Source organism: Chiroxiphia lanceolata, chromosome 1, assembly GCF_009829145.1.
Source record: "Chiroxiphia lanceolata isolate bChiLan1 chromosome 1, bChiLan1.pri, whole genome shotgun sequence".
NCBI classification, from domain to species: Eukaryota; Metazoa; Chordata; class Aves; order Passeriformes; family Pipridae; genus Chiroxiphia; species Chiroxiphia lanceolata.
The window spans coordinates 12,722,608-12,741,615 of NC_045637.1; the positions used below are offsets into that span (position 1 = coordinate 12,722,608).

Here is a 19,008-nt window from a genome sequence, read left to right on the forward strand (position 1 = left end):
GTTATGGTAATGTTTTGGATGACTTTTTCTTGTATCTCTTTGTAGATAAGTCAAGAAGAAAACGCAAAAACAACAGAAAGTCGAGTATTGCAGCAAAGAGGAATGTTCAGTTCAATAAAGAGAATAAAATTCCTGAAGACCAAACTGAAGTAGAGAGCAGTGAAGAGTCTAACACGGATTGCGCTGAATTTGCATCCTCCCAGGATGCTCCTATTGAAGAATATGAAAATGTACTTCAAGAACGACAGAAAAACAGGACAGAAAATGAAAGAGAGAGAGTTCTCCTTGTGACTAAATCTCCTTCTGGAAAGAAGAGAGAACATTCAGACCTAAGAGAGCAGAGTGAAATGCCAGATTGCCAAAAAGCCGGAACTTCTGAAGATGGAGGTTCAAATGGTAAGTGAAAGGTCAAACAGGTCATTTACCTCCTTTTTCTTCCTGAGGAGGGTTATAACAATTACTAGGTTTTAACCTTCTTGAATTCTGTTCTATTTGCTGCATCTCTCTCAAATCAGGACACAGTGTTTCTTGCATAATGGTGCTGCCCTTTGAGTTTTGCCGGCCAAACTTGTGTTTTTCTGCAGCTGCTAGATTTCTGATTCTACACTTTTGTTTTTCAAATGGTATCTAATTGAAAAACAATTGTTGGCTTTCTTTTATTGCATGAGGATCTTCCCAGCAATAAGCAGTGTAAGTTAAAAGCTGTACTTCAAGCAGTAAGGACCCAGTCCTGTGTGAAACAGAAGAGATGAACTACTGTTTGCGGTGTAAGATGTGTTTCCTAACCTAAATTACTTTGGAATTTTACTGTGCAATGCTGTACTGACAGTGTGACTGGTTTTTTTCCTGGTTTTACCTGCCTTTTTGTCTAGTGCTTTTTTTGTGTGTGTGCAAGTTTCTAGTTTTTATGGAGCAGTGACTTTTGCTAGAAAGAATGTAAAAGTCAAGCATTTATCAGTGAAAAACGGTAACAGTTCTGTCTCTGTTGCAGGGAAGTACTCTTTTCCAGGTACACGATACTTCATTCATACTATATATTACAAATAAAGAGAAATCTCGCTTAAGGAATCTGTCTCGTTCCAGATTCATGGGTACAGCGCGTGACTCGTGCAAGATGTTCTCAGGTGGAAGAAAAACAGCTGGCTTGTGTCAGGAAAGCCGTAAAAATTGGCACACAGAGCGTGTTTGTGGATTACTGTGAGCTCAAAGTAAGTCTAAATTTCAATTTTATTAATACTGAAGTAGAACATTTTCTTGCTACATTTAGAATTGGAAATGAAATCAGTTGTTAACCAATGCAAATTCAAACAAGGGAAGGATATATGGTTTGTGAAATAATTCAACCTGTAATAGACTATGACCATTATTTCCACAGCTGGTTAGACTGCTGTTGCTTTTGGTGAACTAAATTTCAGGAGACTGGGTTCTCTCCCTAGTTTTAGTGTAACAAGTCTTGTTAAATTTTAAAATATCCCACTGACACGCACTGCTAGTACTGTTGGTTATTAATGTCTTGGCAATTTTTATGATGGATTGGGCGTTGTTTTGGTTTGCTGTTTGCACGTTTTCATTTATTAGGAATTGGAAAAGGACCTTGATTTTTAGCAGTGATGACTTTTAAACCGAAGTTTGAGTTGACCCAAAGCTCATCCTGGATAAAATATTAATACCTGCTTTTTCTCAAATGCTTTCAAAATCCAATGTTAGAATTTTGCATTCATACAGGTACAGTGTCACAAGGCTTTTCCAGTCCCCTGTAGGAGAGAAGATGCTATCCTAGGATACAGCTGGGGAAAGGGTCAAAAATGGACCTAACTGCATGGGGTTAAACAAAGTTCATTTGCGTGAATTGGAGAGGGTAGAAGAAGGACCTGGCCTCCTTCAGGAGATGTTGCAGTGAGGGAGATTTGGGAAATTGATAGGTTGAGGTCCTGGAGGTTGGTCAAATCAGGGCAGGCTGATGTTCACATACAATGATGAGAAATGGAATGAAAAGAGGGAAACTAACTTCTTAAGGCTGGCTTCCTAAGCAAGCAAATTTCATGAGATTTTGTTCATAGAATCATAGCATATCTTGAGTTGGAAGTGACCCACAAGGATCATCGAGTCCAACTCCTGACTCTGCACAGGACACCCGAAGAATCACACCATGTGACTGAGAGCATCATCCAAACACCTCTTGAACTCTGTCAGGCTTGGGGTCATTGCTACTTCCCAGGGGAGCCTGTTCCAGTGCCCAACCACTCTCTCAATAACTTTTTCCTAATATACAACCTAAACCTCCCCAGACACAGCTTCATGCCATTCCATTGTGTCCTGTCACTGGTCATCAGAGAGCAGAGATTGCTGCCTGCTCCTCTGCTTCCCATCGTGAGGAAGCTCTTGTTCCTATCTGCCAGTGTGTGTAGAGAATCCACATAGGTTTCTCTAGAGCCAGGGTGCTAATAGCACGTGCTAAGTTGTTGCCGGCTGGGTAAGCCCTTACAGATGTTCCAGCTGTGAGGACAGAGCTACAGTCACAAAATATGTCTTTTAGAAAACTTGTTTCCTTAACATGGGTGTCATTGAAACTTGCTACTTGTGCCAGAGACCTTCTTTGGAACTCACCTGCAGTCAGTAAGCTGGGTGAACCTCCAATCTGTAGCTGCTCGGTTTTGTTTGGGGTTTTGGTTGTTTTGGTTTTTTTTATAGTTTATTTGTTTGGTAATAGGCCTAGAACTTGATGAACACATGGAAGAGCATGCAGTCACTTATATGGCAGCAGGTAGAAATAATTTCATGTGAGATGTTGGCCATGCACCTGTGCCACGTCCTACCTTTTCTGTTTGCAGCTTATCTTGTGCTATTCTGAACTCGTATCCATTTTTTTTCTTTAGCAAGTGTTGCATTCCATCGCCATGCTAACTGAGAACGTCAGTATATTTCGCATGGAAAAACTATACGCTGTTCTTAGCCAGTGCATTTACCAACACCGGGAAGATGGCGACAAAAAGGAATTAGTGAAGGTAATTTCTTTTGTCTTAGAGCACTTTCTGCCACTATTACGTGTGTGTGTGTTACACATGTGTATGTGTGCCCTGTGAACATCACACTTATTTAGCATTACTCTTTACTGCTTAGTTGCCTCTGTTACAAGACTTGTTCATTTCAGTCTGGAAAACATTTATCCATTGTTGCATTTGGCTTCAGTGTTGGCAGTTCCAGCAGGAAAAGTCTTTAAGATGCTGGGTCCCCTCAGAGAGCTGTCTCAAAGTAGTTGACCTGTCTGTCACTAGTTCTGCTCCAGCACCTTTTCAGGGGTGGGGGGCTGGGAAAAGAGGGTGCTTTTCTCAGTCTGTCGCTTCCTCGTTCTCCCCTTGTGGAGAACATGGTCACACTTCGTAACACTTGTATAGCATTCATTCCATTCTTGAAAAGAAATTAATTATGAAACATAAGGAGAATTAGAGACTTTAGTCTCACCAGACTTGCTTTTTAACTAGCATAGCTCAAGCATCTTTAATTTCATATGTGGGGAGCTTCCTGCCTGTGATGGTTTAACAATGCTATTGAGTCAAATTCTCTAATCTCGTCCTCTAAGAGAGGATTTCCAACTTGTCAGAACTTGTCAGAACTATTTCACAGGAACCCATGGTCCCAGTCAGGCATTCCCAGTATTGAGTTGATTTAGAGAGGTTGGATATTCAGTCTTCAGCTTCAAGGTCCTGGAATCCATTTGTGTTTCAGGTGGTTGTGCCTAGAAATAGAAGAAATTCTTTATGTCTCTCAGTCTTCCTTAAAAAAACCGGGAAGCCTCTTCTCTTTGGCCCTGGTCATCTTGATCCCTTCTTCCATGCCCAATAGTTAGAACAGACACTCCACTCTGATTGTGCAACAGTGAGGATTATTTGGATCCAGGGATGCCATTCCTGATAAAGGCACCCATTTCGTCTAGAATAATGATATGTTTTAGCATGAGAAGGGATTTGTTTGTTACCTTTGGGGCTTGTGTGCTTTTGTGATGGGACTCGATTTCTTTGTTTGTTTTCAACTTTTACTTTGAGCTTTAATGAAAAAAAATATCTCCTATTCAGAATAACAGCACAAGTCAGTCCAGGAGCAAATTCTACTGTATGAAGAGAGAGACTTTAACAAGTATTTATTGAGAAAAGAACAGTTACAGCTTTTAGTTGTGGCTGTTCGGGAACTGTCTCCTTTCTAATTGTTAAAAGCACCATTGATAGAGATCCATGGCCTCTTGGTACAGATCCCTGCAGTTTTTCTAGCCTACACTATTTTGAGTGCATAAGGATGTGTTTGAAGCCAGTGGGTATAGAACGATGTTGTGATGGCAGAAGCAGCTAAATTATTATTAACTACTGTATGTATATACAGATTCTTCGTTCTTTTGATGAAGAGGTAAACAGGGTTCTTAAGCTTGTATTCACACTGACTCCTGATTTGTCTTTTCTTCTTCTTAGGCAATGAAGAAAGAAATTACAGCCTTCAGTGATCCGTGACGCGTGATTTCAGATACCTGACTTCACGTAGTCTGTAATGTTTCTTTTTGGTTGCATGCTCTTTTCTTTGCATAACTCAATAAATACTAGTTCTGCACATATATTTATACATATATGAAACAAATATATCTTAAAATTTATTAAGAAAGCTCAAATAAAGTAATTTAATGACTTTTTGATATTTCCCTGCTATCTGTGTATATTTTTATGTGACGTACTGCTGTGATTGCCTTTAGAACACAGATCTGAATAAATAATTTCAGTACCTCTCTTTAAAAGAAAAACTAACTTGAAACAAAGCAAGATTTACTACTGTAACTTTCTAAGGTAAAGTTTAGTTGTGTTTGTAATAATGGCAATCTTAATGCTGGAGAAAAGCATTTAATATCATTTGTTAGTTGATCAGGTGGCCTGTAGTTGAATTAAGTTGTAAATAGTTTTCTAGTTACCTGGGGAGATTGAAATCTGTTTGTTACATAAAAGTGAATATATTGTTTGCAATAAATATATTGAAGTAAAAGCAAAGCAATATCCTGATTTGAAGATGTATTCCTTCTCAAACCAGCAGAGAAAATTTATCTGTTAATTTGATAGTTATTTTAAAAAATGAGACCCAAGTTTCACTGTATCACAACTTCTACAAAAATTCATTCTCATAAAATATGTGGCACAATCCTTTGCTGTTCACACACACTGTCTGACTCGTGTGTGGTGACTGAACACCGAAATGTGCAATCCCTCTGTTTGGTTTCTTACCTATGTCAATAGTGTTCTTTTTTTGTGTCCTTCTAGCGTGTTTCTTCAAACATTTGTTCGTTATGCACATTTTCTTTTCTCTGTTTAGGTATTAATAAAAAATTAATCTCTTTTTAGTGGTGTGTTGTCTGCTCTATTTAATCACAGAGTAATTTTGATCATTAATAATGTTGCACTTAGAAGCCAGCACAGATATTAAGGTTTTAAAAGAAGAGGTGCATGTGAGCAGCTTCCTCGCCATTCCTGGTGTATGGGTTATACAACAAAGGCAAGCCCAGGAGAAAAAGAAAATTTACATTGAAAATTTTAATGTAATATATTACACTGGAAATATAAAAAATGAATTAATGTTACTTTTCCTTAACTTGATCTCTATCTTGGCTGCTGTCACTGCTTTCCCGTGTGACTGGGGGCGGTTTGCTGACTGCATTTCCCAAGAGAACTGTTTGGAAAACTGAACAGGAGTGCCAGTGTGGAAATGAGGAAGCAGAAACATTCCTGGGATTGAAACTGTTGCTCTTCCAAGCTTTGATCAAATGCTTTCCTGTCACTAGTCTCGCCAGGCTACTGTACCTAGGCCGATCTTTAAAAAATGTTTCCAATTGTGTAGATACTCATTTTCCATGAGGAGCTGTGAACGGCTAAAGGCTCCCACAAGCCACATCTTTATTTTTCTCTTTCTCAGGGAAACGGCCACATTTTAGTGTCTGACCCAAACCACAGCACATAGTGATAGAAGAAATAGTATATAGAAACGGTTTCGAAAAGGGTGTAGCGAGAGTAAAAACCAAATATTGACTAAAATATTTTATATGTACTAAAGTGAGAAAGGTATCCTTTCTTAAAGTTCTGTAACTAAAAAAAACAACCAAACAAACAAAGAATGGAGCGGACTGTCTTTCCTAAGAGCCGCCTCTCTCGTTAGGGGCTCTGACCCTGCGGCCGTGTCCTCCCTCGGCGGCACCTGAGGGCTGGAGTCACTGAAGAGCCTTCCCTGGAGTCACTGAAGAGCTGGAGGCGCCGCTGCCCTGACAGCCCGTCCCGGGCGCGGCGGGAGGGCCGAGCGCGGAACCGAACTTTGCCGACGGAGGAGCGGCTGCGGCGGCACCGCCGCCGCTCCTCCCCGCCCGGCCCAGGAGCCGCCGGCGCCCCCAGGGCCGCAGCGCTGCGGGGCCGGGGCAGCCCCCCGCGCCCGGTGTCCGCCGCCCGACGGGCGGGGCGGCGGGAGCGGCTCCGCCCCCGCTCGCTGCCAGGGCGGCTGAGGCAGCGGCCGCGCTCCTCGCGTTCGCCGCGCTCCCGCCCCGGGGCAGCGCCGCGCCGGGAGGATGCGAGTGGGCGCCGCGGGGCGAGGCGAGGGCGCGGGCGGCCGCGGCGTTGGGAGCTCCCGGCCCATCCGCCGCCCCCCCGCCCCGAAAGAAGTGCAGTAGTTTGTGGAGCGCAAGATGGCGGCGCGGCTGTGAGCGCAGGCGGCGGGCGGGCGGCGGCGCGGGCTGAGGGGGCGAGGCGGAGCGGCGCCGGCAGGTAGGGGCTCGCTGGGGGGGCTTTCGGCGCCGGGAGGCGGGAGGTCGATCCCCGCTCCCCGGGGAGGCGGTGCTCTGCGCCCGCCCCCGCTTCCCCCGGGAGCGGCCCAGGCGCTCCCCCGGCGGCGACGGGACAGCGCCGCCGCCCCGGGGCGAGGGCGGCTCCAGCGGGCGGGGGCGGGCGGGCCGGGCCCGGCGGGGAAGGCGCCCGCGGCGTGGGCGCGGTGGGGCGGCCGCGCCCCGCCCGCCTCCCCATTGTCTGGCGGCGGCGCTGCCCCCGCGGCCGGGGGTTATCGCTCGTCGGGGGCGGTGGGCTCCGGGCGGGCAGGGGGAGCCGGGGCATCCCTTGGCAGCGGGCTCTGCGTGTATCCCCGGCCCGGCGCGCAGCGGGGTTAAACCCCTTCGAGCCCGAGCTCCTCTCCCCGTTCTTCCCTCCTCCGCCCTGTGCCGGGAGCCTGTGCCGGGAGCCTGTGCGGGGTTTTGCTTGTCACGGAGTGGGGGAAGATCTGTCTGACTCGTCAGTCGGAAAAGAGAGTCAAAGAAGTTCATAATATTGGTGCGCCCGGAGGAGCCGGCGGGTTCCCGCCTGGTGTCAGCGCTGGGACGGACAGACTGACAGACAGACTGACGGCAGCCAACAAGCCATGAAGTTCTGGCTCCAGAGTTGTCTCGCATCCCGTGGCGTTGCGGTGCGGGGGCGAGCGTGGAGAAGCAGCACAGTGTATGTGCAGGCAAAGTTGGGGAAGATGTCTAGTTTGCTCCTCCGGGGGTGTCTGGGTTTTTAGGGGTGCGTTCTCACGCTCGGCTCTCCCCTATACTAGGATGTGCAGCACTGGAGATCCACACCGACTTTAATAAACCATGTAATGGAGGCAGTTCTGGATTTCTGAAAGGGCTCAGAGTACCTGCAATAGTGAACGTCATCTGGTAGGTACTTGTGCTTTATATGCACAGAATCACAGAATATTCTTGAGTTGGAAGGGACCCACAATTTCTGAGCTGCTTGAGCAGGTTAAATAATGGAAGGATGGAGAAGTTTACTGTGCACAAAGTGTCAGGTAAAATAGTGAAGGGTGAGGTGGCTGGGTTTGCGAGCTGGAATAGATGCTACTTTTTAAAATAGAGATGTACAGAGAGCATATTGTGCATGTCAAACTGCATAGAAGCATATCAATAAAAAGTGAATTTTGTTACAAAACTTGTTACATGAAAACAAATATTCGCTCAGACGTAAGAGAGAGGAATTTTAAAAGCTGTGCTGATGGTTTTCACCAGTGGTCAGTTTGTTTTTTTTCAGAAGGCTTTCAGGCCAAAAAAGAGCTTGTGAGTACTTACAGAAACCCTGTTTAAAACGACCTACGTGATGCAGACTAGAGGACTGCCCTGAATTATGACCTCTTTGAGAGAGAATGCATCATTTAGAAAACCCTTTTGTTGCTGTCTTTAAACACTGCCAGGAAGGCAGTCTATCTTGCGTTGTTGAATGAATTTCTCTGAGCCGATTAGAAGTAGGTGCCATTTTGTATAACTGAAATTACTTGCTTTTAAATTCAGGCTAGTGGTTCTTGTATCTTTGCTAGACTGAAAAGCCCTCAGCTATCACATCTGGATAATGCGTGTGTGTACTGTGATTGTCCCCAAACTTGACTTTGTAAAACATAGCACTTCGAGGTAGATCTTTCTTTTGTGAGGCTTACTTTTCTACTTTCTGTGTGTTTCTTATAATAATCTCTTCTGGATTATTTCTTCTCCTGCAATACCCTTGATGACCTGTGAGTGCTTTAGCAGTGTCCTGGTGTCTAGCCTTAATTGCTGTCATTTATAACTGTAGTTTATTATTGGTATAGACAATATTTATCACAAAGTTTGTCAGAATGCTTATTTTCAGAGACCATGAATTGAACAGTTCTGCCTTTTGTAGATTCTCAGTACTGAAGAATTTCTATCAAATAATGGACTTTGTAATAACGTTTGGATCCCTTTTGTTCCTAGTGTACCAAAAAGACTTTCTTGTGTCTCCTGCTTCACTGAGTAGTCTATAGCATTTTAGTTAAGCTTATTGCTATCCCTGAGGTGTCCCCCTAGTTTTCTGTCCGCTTGTTTAGATGTAGTCTGAGGGAAAGGTTTAAGTTTTTGGTTAACTCTCATCTACTTATAATTGGTGACCCATTTGTTTGTATGTGACTTTCAAAGAGTCTTACTTGATAAAAAGTCATGTGTCTTTGAAGTCAGATTCTTTCCTCAAATCTGAGTACAAGATTTTTTGCAGCTTTATGAAGCTGGAACTTTAAAAGAACCAAGTACATATGAACTGGATTTTATTCTGTTTGCACATAATAAATATAACCAAGGCACGATCACTTGTAGATAAGTTCTGGCTCATCTTTATTTTGATGATCAGTTTCTCTTTACTTGTCAAGCTGAGGTCTAGTCAAGGTTTCACGGTACCAAATTCAGTATTTTTATGTTTTCTGATTTTTATAAATCCTGAGCCTGCTGTAAAATTTACAGAATGATCTGTACATTTACAGAATGAACAGTATCTGTTAAAGTTCTGTGTGATAACAGTTTTGGGGTCATGGCGTGAGGGAATGTTATGCCCATTTTTAGCTGAGTGCACGGACGTACTGTTCTATTCTGTATATTAATGGTCAATATTCTCTCTCCTTGTGCTTCAGATGTGGGGTCATTGATCCATAAATGTCCAAGATGGTTCGCCTCTGAGCTGTCAGGGACGTGTAAACAAGTGATGCAATTTTCAGTAAAGTACCATTTTCCCTTTTGCTTTCTTGCTATTTCCTAAATAGACAGCAATACTGATCTTAGTGTTCTACTCGTGTAGCTCCCCACTACCTGTCAGTAGCATGGCCTTTGGTGAATATATAGCTATAAGAATACAATTTTGTTGTTATTAAGTTTCTCATATTGTCAGCATTATTAGTCTTATTAGTTCAAATTTATTGTTCTTATTCCAATTCATCTTCTTTCTCTTTTTTCTTTTTTTTTTTTTTTCAGTTTTCATGGCTGGTTCATGATCTTTCCAAGTAGTCAAACCATTTTGCTGCATAAAATAGTTCTATGGCATTTCATAGTTCTATGCCTTGCGTCACTTTAACTGATGGTGCATTTCCAGTTCTGTGGTCTTTCTGTCAAGGAACTGGAATGAAGTTCAGAAGGTGCACTCAAGTCTTTTTCATATACTTCCAAGTTCAGTGAAGTGGTACATATTTCTTAGGACAGTGTCTCTACTACCAGTGGATTCTTTCTAACTAGCTTCAGGGATCAGCTCAAATTGAGCAAAAATCTGCCGTTGTCACTTATTAGAAGATGTGTATCACTCTTTTATTCTCAAGTGCTTTGAGATCGTAGCAAATGTTACAGTTCAATAGAATTCTCTGAAAAGGAGTATGATCTAAAAGGGGCAAAAACAGAAGCTGGGAAAATTACTGACAAGTAAAAGAAGAATGGATGTTACATGGTTAAACAATCTTGGGGAAAAATTGTAAGGAACTTTGAATATGCTACTTTTTGCACTCCCTAAGTGATGTCAAAGGTAGCAAAGAACTTAATGTTGCAAACATCCTTTAGCAGCATGACCTCTGCTTGTGCCTGACAAGTCTAAAGGAGCTCAATATATTCTACTTTGAAAGAACAGGTTTCACATCATGTTTGGAGCCATTTAAGAAAGTGATTTTGGTATTTTAGGTTCGTTCTGTGCAGCTTGGCTTTCTCTCAGTGGTGTTTTGCAATGTGCTCCTCACCTTCCTTGCTTATTGGTCTCACTAGGAGCTGAAGGAATTTTACATGCTTCCAGGGACCCACAGTTTGAAGTTGTTGCTCAAGCAAGACCTAAAGGCTGGCAGTTTTGTTTGAAGAGTGGGCAGACAGAGCTGTGCAATGAGGCGTGTGTAACACCAGCCCTCGCTGCCTGGCAAAGCCGGCATCGTTCTGTGAGTGCCAAGCTCACTCCACCAGGCAGGAGGACAGATAAGAGCTTTTGAACTTTCTGATGGAGATGGTGAAAGTTCCAAGTGTTCAGCACTCTGAATCTTCAAAGCATCTTTGAACCAACTGTACTGGATGGAAAATAGCTGTTAGCTGAATTAATTCAGTGAGTTGGGTAATCATTTTATATAGATTTTAAAGCTTGAGTCACTGGTTATAGGATAGGATGTGATTATCTTAACATTATCTTAGCTTAGAAAGTTGCTAAGAACTTCATAGATGGAAATGCATGTTTGTATAGTCCAGGGCAGTCTTGGTAGAGGTTTCTAAGCTTGCCTTTCCTAAAAAATGAGACACACTAATGTAAACAAAACATGGTACTAATATGGTTACTTTCCTCCCTGTATGATAATGGAAAGACATGCTTTGTATGCCAAAATGCTGTTGATTTTAAAACTCTCCTGCTGGCTCTGTGCATGGGTGTAAGGTTCTTGTTAATCAGGTCAGTTGAGATCTAGGAATGTTCTGTGTCCGAAAAAGAGTAAAAGGGACACAATGGGGAAGAAGTCAGGAAAGAACAGTTATTACTCCTTGGGCTGTAGAAGACTGGTTGTAATACCTTATTTACAGCTGTGTGCTTCTTCAGAAAGTCCAGATTTCTCGTTAATATTTAGAATACCTTCAAAGTAGAAAAACACTGACTTCTTATACATGGGTCAGATGCCTTCAGCAAAATCAGGGGAGCTGAGGGCTCTCTGCAAATCCGAGCTGTATCAGGAGGAGCTGGGCGCTTGGCAGCAGTTGCCAAGTGAGTTAGATGGAGTAAGCATGAAGGCTCAGGGGTTCCCATTTCTCAGGAGGATTCTCCACAAGGTGAAACACATTTGTAGCTTCATTGGAATTTTTGGAGCGTTCAGCACTGCACAATGTTCAGCCTTGTTTGCAGTGTTGAATACTTAATGGCTCTGTGTTCTCCAAACTTCTCGGTGGGGATCTGTCTGACAAAAGGTTTACCATACCTGGAGTGTCACAAGTTCACGTTTTTTGTGCATGGATCAGTGTGAGGAATTGATGCCTTTACAAGATCCCTGCTGGCATTGTAGGTATCTGTTTAAATATGATGCAAACACACACAACTTTACTCCTTGTACGTTGTGAGTGTTTTTCAAATTTGACTTCTTAATGCATTTTACTTAAATTTGTCGGAGTTTGTTGGTGAGGAGAGAACTAATTTTTTTTATTTCATTAAAAGAAATAATTTAGAATGGAAGAAGACTATTTTTGTTAAGGTAATTACAACTTTGGGTGCTTTATCTTACAGTCCAAACCCATTCATTTTAACTCTGATTCTTGATAAGTAGCCTTTTTTTTTTTTTAGTTCTCTACTTCTTGGGTTCCTTTAGGGGAAGTATAAGGCTTTGTTAATATCAGCTATTTGTTTCTTTTGGGGAAAGGAGGGAAGAGGTGGGAGAAAAGAGTAATATTGAAGTAAAGTAAGTTTACTCTTTCCGCACGTAGTAAAGAAATAATCACATGAGCACATCCTTAGCAAGATATATCAGTCATTGTGTATAATGTCCAGAGAGGGAGAATTTTTACATTACTGAATACACTGAAATTTTAGTTCAGAATCCATTGCTTTGAAAGCTTTCTAGTATATTAATACTTTCATGGATGATGACAGCGTGAACACCATACTCTGATATCACACACGCTTACTGACAGAGTGGGAAATACTTCTACAGCAGTTTAAGTCAGATGCATATAGGTACAAGCTAGTTCTGAGGGCAGAATTTGCAGCTATATGCTCCTTTATATGAGTGAATATCCTGTTTCCAGATGTAATGCTGAATTACAGATAGTAATTACTATCTGTGAATTACTGAGCAGGAGCCCTCTTCCTCACCAGGCTGCGTTTAAGCCCTGTTGCTGCAGAGAGCTGGCAAGAGAGAGAGACAGGCTGAGGGTGAGAGCTGGCTGGAGGGTTGGGACTGGAGATTGCTTTGCACCAGAGCAGCTTCTTCAGCACTACTTTGTGCGGAAAGAGTCAGTCATTTCCACCCAAAGCAGTGAAATAAAAAGCTCAGTCAGCCATTTCATCTTGAGATACCCCGCCCTCCAAAACAAATATTAAAAAGAAAATGTAGGTTTTGGCCCATGCATATCCTAGTAATTTCCAGTGATGAAGTTGATGCTTGTAATTGGGGTCTAGACAGGCCATGTTATGCAAAATACCTTTTTTTAATTTCTGTAGAGACAGTTACAAGATTTATGTAGTCCCTTTGCTATTTTATTTAACCCAAAAACTGCTTGAAAACGGAAGTGTTTAGTTGTTTGCCTTCATCCTAGATTCAGTTTTAATATCTAATGTTTAAATGAAGGGGGGGTTGATCTTTATTCTTAGTGATTCGTGCTGCCTCAAAGCACAGTGGTTTCTAGTTGTGTGCTGCCTTTCCCACTGGGGGATGCAAACAAAAGAACAATAATTTCAGACTCCTCCTTCAGTTTCCAAGAGAACCTTAGCTGCTCAGGGATAGCTTTGAATTTTAAAAGCATTTTTCTTCCAAATTATGTATTGATTGCACACAAAATAGCAGTGCTCTAATATGCAATTTAAAACAAATGCATGATGGTGCTCATTTGCTTTTAATGCTGCTTTTTCCAGCAGAAAAACAAAAAGTGGATTCTGTTCCCATAAACCAGTCTTGCAAAATCCTTACAAACATTTATTAGTCTAGACACTAAATATTCTCACCCGGCCTCAGCTTGACGATGACAAAAAAAAAAGAAAAAAAGCAAGCTAATATTGTACTTGGCTGTCAAAAAAGGAAAAGAAGGAAAAAAAGAAAAAGCTTGCCCCAGGCTAGTGAACCAGTAACATTTTGCTGGGGCTGCCTACGACAACAGATGCATCTTACTCCCATAGGGTTTCCAGGCCTGTCTGTTCTCTGTGCTTAACTTGGACACTCTTATAAACATTCTCTTTGGGTACCACGCCCCAGTTGTATCCTGGGCTCTTCTGATTTGGTTGATTTAATAATCATACTAAACATGTTCATCTTACCTCTCCTTAACAGTATTTGTATTCCCCTATCTCCCCCAGATAACCTTTAACTAATGCATTAATTCAAAAACAATCCTGATATATAGGAAATGGAATAATTAAAATAGGTGATTTGATTACAGCTCAAATCTGCACGTAGGGAACCTCGATATAAATGATTTCTGCTTGCCTTGATTTGGATTTGTGCTTTTGATAACTTAAATAAATGATGAGGGATTCTCATTGTTTGATATTGTGGTAGTTTGCAGAGTTTTGTTTTGTAAAGGGATACATTATATTGGGGAGTGTTTACCTGATCAGTCCTTTATCTCAACATACACTCAAAGTATTCATTTTGACTTTTGTCATTTTCATAGAAAACAGTGAATTATACATATCCTGGTTTTCAGTTAGTGATTAGTTCCTCTTATTCCCAATTTATGTCCAGCTATATTTGATTGGAAATTAAAATTTAATTTAAAATTTAATTTAAAATTCACCCAAACAGCATAACATGTCTGTATTATTAAACTATTGTAAATATAGCCTATCTAAGAACACATTTATTCAAACGTGACTTTTTTTTCTAAACCTACTGTTTTGTGAAACAAAATATGATACTTTTTTGTACTTACTAGATTAAATTTATTATTTCTGTGATGATGTATCCATGTCTGTTAAGATTTTAGCCCTCAAGCTTCAATTGGAGGTCTTACCCAGAAAAAAACCTGTCCTGCTTTTTAAACTTTGAGAGGACGCTTCTGTCATTCAGAAAGTAATTTCTACCTTCACTGTCTACCAAGTGAATGTCTGTATAAAAGTTAGTCATTAACTGTCATTAATTCAGTGTTTTCACTAAGAATTTCCAACTTAGTTAACTAAAAGTGGTGATATGAACTAAAACTGTGGTAATACTTACTTTTTTTTAAGTGCTTTTATTGTCTTAATAAAAACTTAGCTGTTTACAGTCAGACCTTCTCATGAGAGAATGCGTTCCTGAAACATGAATGTAAATGAACAAAGTGTTTCTGAGTAAAACTTTTGATTTTCCTACTTGAAATAATTTTGTGGCTTAAACATCGTACTGATTCTTTTCCTTCCTTCCCCCAACCCTGATGCTGTTCTGTGCTGTGTAATGTTTTTTAAGCTTTTCTATTCCCTCTTAAATGAAATACAATATTTCTTAAGAAATACAATATTTCTTAATAAAATTTTACTGCTCATTGTCACTTCAATCAGTGAGATATTTATGCAGCTTTAAGCTACCTACATTTTTTAAAACAGAACTAATCCATTTTTTGATGGTGTTTAAATCTAATGCAAAAAAAGAAAAAAGCAGCTCCACAGCTATTAATTTTAAGTGCAGTGTTTTAGTTAACTCCGTTTATTCCACTTAAATCCTGTTCTGCTAATTTTCCACCATTATACTTTGTACTTGAGAGACAAAAAGTGAAAGTGGGTAGTCTGTTTTTGGAAATCCACACTGTTACTTCCCTGCCAGGACTGAACATGGGAGGTTTGTGTTTCTCCTACAAGAGAGACTCACATGACAGGCAGCTCCAGCAGAACAGGGCAAAAGGTGCAGCCTCTGACTTTCCTCATCCGGTGGCTCCCAGAATGGAAATCGTGCTCTCAAGCAGGCTCTGAGCAGTGACGAGAAGGGTCACGGGTCTGGTGCAGAGGAAGTCATAGAGGTGAGGTTTACAAGCAAGGTTTGGAGCGTCAGCCTGGAAAACAGTGGAACAGGGAACCAGCCTGGTGAAAGACTTGTTGATTTGCGCTGGGTTAGTCTGCTGCTGCAGTGAAGGCCTTCCTTTAGGTGAGCCCGGAGCAAGTGGGACTGTGGGCTCCTGGTCCAAGAGAACCTGTGGGGTGGAATATGTGAAACACGGTCACTTCAAAACTCCTGCTCCCTGTGCCATGAGCTGAGATACTTGTTCTGTTCTGCTGACTCTTTAAGACCCTTCGTTACTTCATGGTAACTTGAGTACATGCTCATCTCTCTGACTTCCACAGTGAGCAGGGTGTGTTTGAAAGGCTCTGTAATCCCCTGTCTTTTACCTTTTTTGTCACTGGGCTGATGGGCAGTAAACAATGTTTATCCCCTCTGTGAATGCATGATGAGGGGCCTGGGTAGAGGGTGAGGGAGTAGGTCTTATCACACACGGAGTAAGACATTATCTCCCACAGAAATCAGCAGGAGCATCCAAGAAGTACAGTACAGTACTCAGCAGGGGGGTGGAGTCAGGTCACCATTGCAAATAAAAATGCTTTGCTTTTCTCAAAGGTTAACTTGGTACACAATGGCATTTTACTAGATAGCTGAGACTGCAGAGAGTGTTTATGCAGGCAACTTGACCTATCCTCCTTCCTCTTTGTTAGAAACTGAAACATCTCAAAATCCTGACTAGAAACATTAGAGTAGAAGGGACTTTTGAAGATCATCTAGTTCAGCCTCCTGCTCAAAGCAGAGTTATCTGTGACAGTAGATGGAGTTGTTCAGTGTCTTACCAAGTTTTGAATACTTTCAAGAATGGAAGTTCCTTAAAAGTTCCCAACAGATCTTTACAACCTCTCTAGACAACTAGTTACAATTCCTTGCCAGTGCTGAGGTGCTGTTTCTCCACCATCACTACACCCCTAAAGTTGTCTGCTGCAGACCAAGAGTATGTTGGTGTTGCAGGGAAAGGCAAGCCTGAGTTAGCTTGACAGTCACCCTGGTGCTGGCCCAGTTTAGTGCAGCACTAGGAATACTTGCACTTAGTGGCAGTGACCAAGTACCCTAAATAGAGAGGGGAACTTATGTGCTGTATTTGAGTTGTGAATGTGCTGTTCTGTGACCAACGTTGGTTGTTTCAAGGTCAGAGGATAACATCCTGGAGAAATGCTGGAAGATCATCTCTTCTTGCAAGCATGAACACGAAATTCTTCTGCATTTTTCCAGTATAGAGGAGTCTGTCAGTAGCGACTAGATCAATTCTTTGTTTTGTCTGTCCTTAACTTGTGTGATTCAGCTTACAGCTGTAAAGCTGTTATATGATACTGGAAATATTCTGGAACCACATTAAAAAAACCTCCTAAAATACCAGCTCCGAAATCGCATTTTTTGCTTCATGAGTGGAGATGCAAATCATGTGCCAAAGAACATAAAGGACTTTTTACGCACTCTGCACTCAACCTTCTCACAGAGTGGTAGCAGACCTGCGAGGCTGGAGAGGCTTTAGGAAGGGCGTGGAGTGGGAAGCAGGTGAGTCCAAGGCACACAGGGAAGGTTCTTCTGCACATGTGAGCAAAAGCCTGTAGTGGACCCAGTAGTAGAGGAGGCTCTAAAGAGCGGTTGAAGCCTTGGTAATATGCCTTATAGCCTTCACCTTGACATGGGGTTACCGAAGTCAGTGTAGTAGAACTGTCATCTTTTTTGCTTTTCAAGTGACATTCCCAAGTCCTTGCTTTTCCTCATTCATAAAACACTGGTTCATGCAAAGACTGAGCTTATACATTTATTTCAAATATTTTGGAATCTTTTAGAAGTTACCTAAATTGTGGGCCTGTATCCTCATATATGCAAGTCAGTGTGTATATGTGGAGCACAAATGTGTATTAGTGTCACCTGGTGAGGCCACTGTAAGTCCTTGTTTTCACTTTCTTGTGATGGTTGAAATGGGAATTTCTCACCCATTGTTTCTGTCTCGAGGCTGCTTTTGTTTTTTGTTCGTTGACTTTTGGGGGAACATTCAACTGATTCAAGAGCAAAATTAACAGAGAGAGGAGGGAAGCAAGGAGAGGAAGAGAAGCAATCTCCATGTAAATGTTGTATTATCTTTCTTTTTCTGAGCAGCTCTGTGCCTCGGGGATTTGACATAGGAACTTGAAATTTGGCAAGGATCTAGCCTTGAGGTCTGAGAAATGCATTCCACTGTTTAAAAAAAAAAAAGGCAAAATTATGAGACATAATATATCACTACCTTTTTGTATCCAAGGTAGAATTTGCAGTATGTTTTTATTACCTGCTCTTGATCATGCTTTTATGCCTGTCATGCACAACTGCAGACTGCTTTAAACCACCTATATTAAATGGATTCTCCTTCCCTGTCTGTCTGGGTTTTTGTATTGCCATGCATCAGTGTAATCCTTAACCTGCAGCTGCTCCTTGGGCTTCTGCAAAGGCCACTGGCAGAGCAGAAGGTATAAAGGTGCTGGGAGCTGGTCAGCCCTGAGACCTAGTCCTACTTTTTAAGGGTAGAGCGCTTCTAATACTCTTAATTACTGGTGAGAAATACATTTTGAACGGTGACAGGCAAATGTTAATGAAAGCAGAGAGCAGCCGATGTGAAGTGTGGTTTCCAATGTGACAGGGGCGCATACAGATAGTGGGAATTAGTGGAGGAGGGGGAGAGGAGAGCGAGACAATCTGTGCTGAGCTGTGTCACCTTCAGAAGCGCGGGGGTTCCTGTGCAGCACCAGGGATGATGAGGGAATGAGTCGGGCTCGGTAGCAAGGACACCATCTGTGGGACTGCGGCTTCGGGCTCTGAAGAAGCTGAAAGGTGTCTGGGGATACGAACTCCAGGAAGTTAAAGGAAGGTCTTGTACTTGCAGTACTAGACAAGGGCCTGGGAAAATGAATGCCTCTAGAAATTTTTCTTCTGGGAAAAAAAAAAAGGCAGAATCATGTCGAAAGAACATTTTGTGAAATCATATGTGTGCCAGATTGTTTCGTTTTAAAGAAGGAAATCCCATGAGAATGAAATCTTTTGTTTTGATGTTTTAAGGAGAAACTTTTTTTATAAACAATTTTTAAAATGAATAATTTCTTACTGGTCTGGTTTTTTTAAAGCCAGTATGAAACATTTTGGGGGCTTGAATTAAATGTTTAAAATTAAAACTTCTCTTCATGTCAGTAATTTATTTCTTTGTCCTTTCTTTTTGCTATGTAAAAGCAATCAAAACAGAGCTGTAAATATGTAAAAAAATATCCCTGACTCTGCTGCCATTTTATTGGGTATGATAAGTATTTACACAAGTCTGATACTCACTTTCAAGAGTAATCATGTAGAGGTGTCTGATGTTAAAAGTACTGAGTGCTCACAATTTGAATTGGGCACTGTAGAGCCAACAAAATAAAAAATCTGCCTGTGTGAGGTTTAGCTGCTAAGGTGACTGTATCTCACAGAAGATACATGCTTACAAGACTGAGGAGCAGAGACATGCATATGTTAAAGTCTTCATCAGTGCACACATGACTG

At 41.8% G+C, this 19,008-nt stretch overlaps 2 protein-coding genes across 8 annotated transcripts in view; both read left to right on the forward strand.

Annotated features, from left to right (window-relative positions):
* The window catches only part of ATAD2 (ATPase family AAA domain containing 2), a 30,412-nt gene extending 25,041 nt beyond the window's left edge, over positions 1-5,371 (forward strand). Inside the window, exons 25-28 of the mRNA XM_032691513.1 lie at positions 46-396; positions 1,084-1,208; positions 2,877-3,005; positions 4,461-5,371. Coding sequence (XP_032547404.1) covers positions 46-396; positions 1,084-1,208; positions 2,877-3,005; positions 4,461-4,499 — 644 coding nt within the window. The 3' untranslated portion in view covers positions 4,500-5,371. The remainder of the gene's footprint in view (positions 1-45; positions 397-1,083; positions 1,209-2,876; positions 3,006-4,460) is intronic.
* A 1,185-nt stretch (positions 5,372-6,556) lies between these two features.
* The window catches only part of ZHX1 (zinc fingers and homeoboxes 1), a 28,013-nt gene continuing 15,561 nt past the window's right edge, over positions 6,557-19,008 (forward strand). For 3 of the 7 annotated variants that reach the window (XM_032685121.1, XM_032685136.1, XM_032685144.1), the window contains exons 1-2: positions 6,564-6,776; positions 7,597-7,702. The gene's annotated coding sequence lies outside the window, so the exon portion shown is untranslated. Of the gene's footprint in view, positions 6,777-7,181; positions 7,497-7,596; positions 7,703-19,008 lie in introns of those variants that run through there. The other 4 variants (XM_032685162.1, XM_032685170.1, XM_032685153.1 and 1 more) reach the window with 4 other exon arrangements.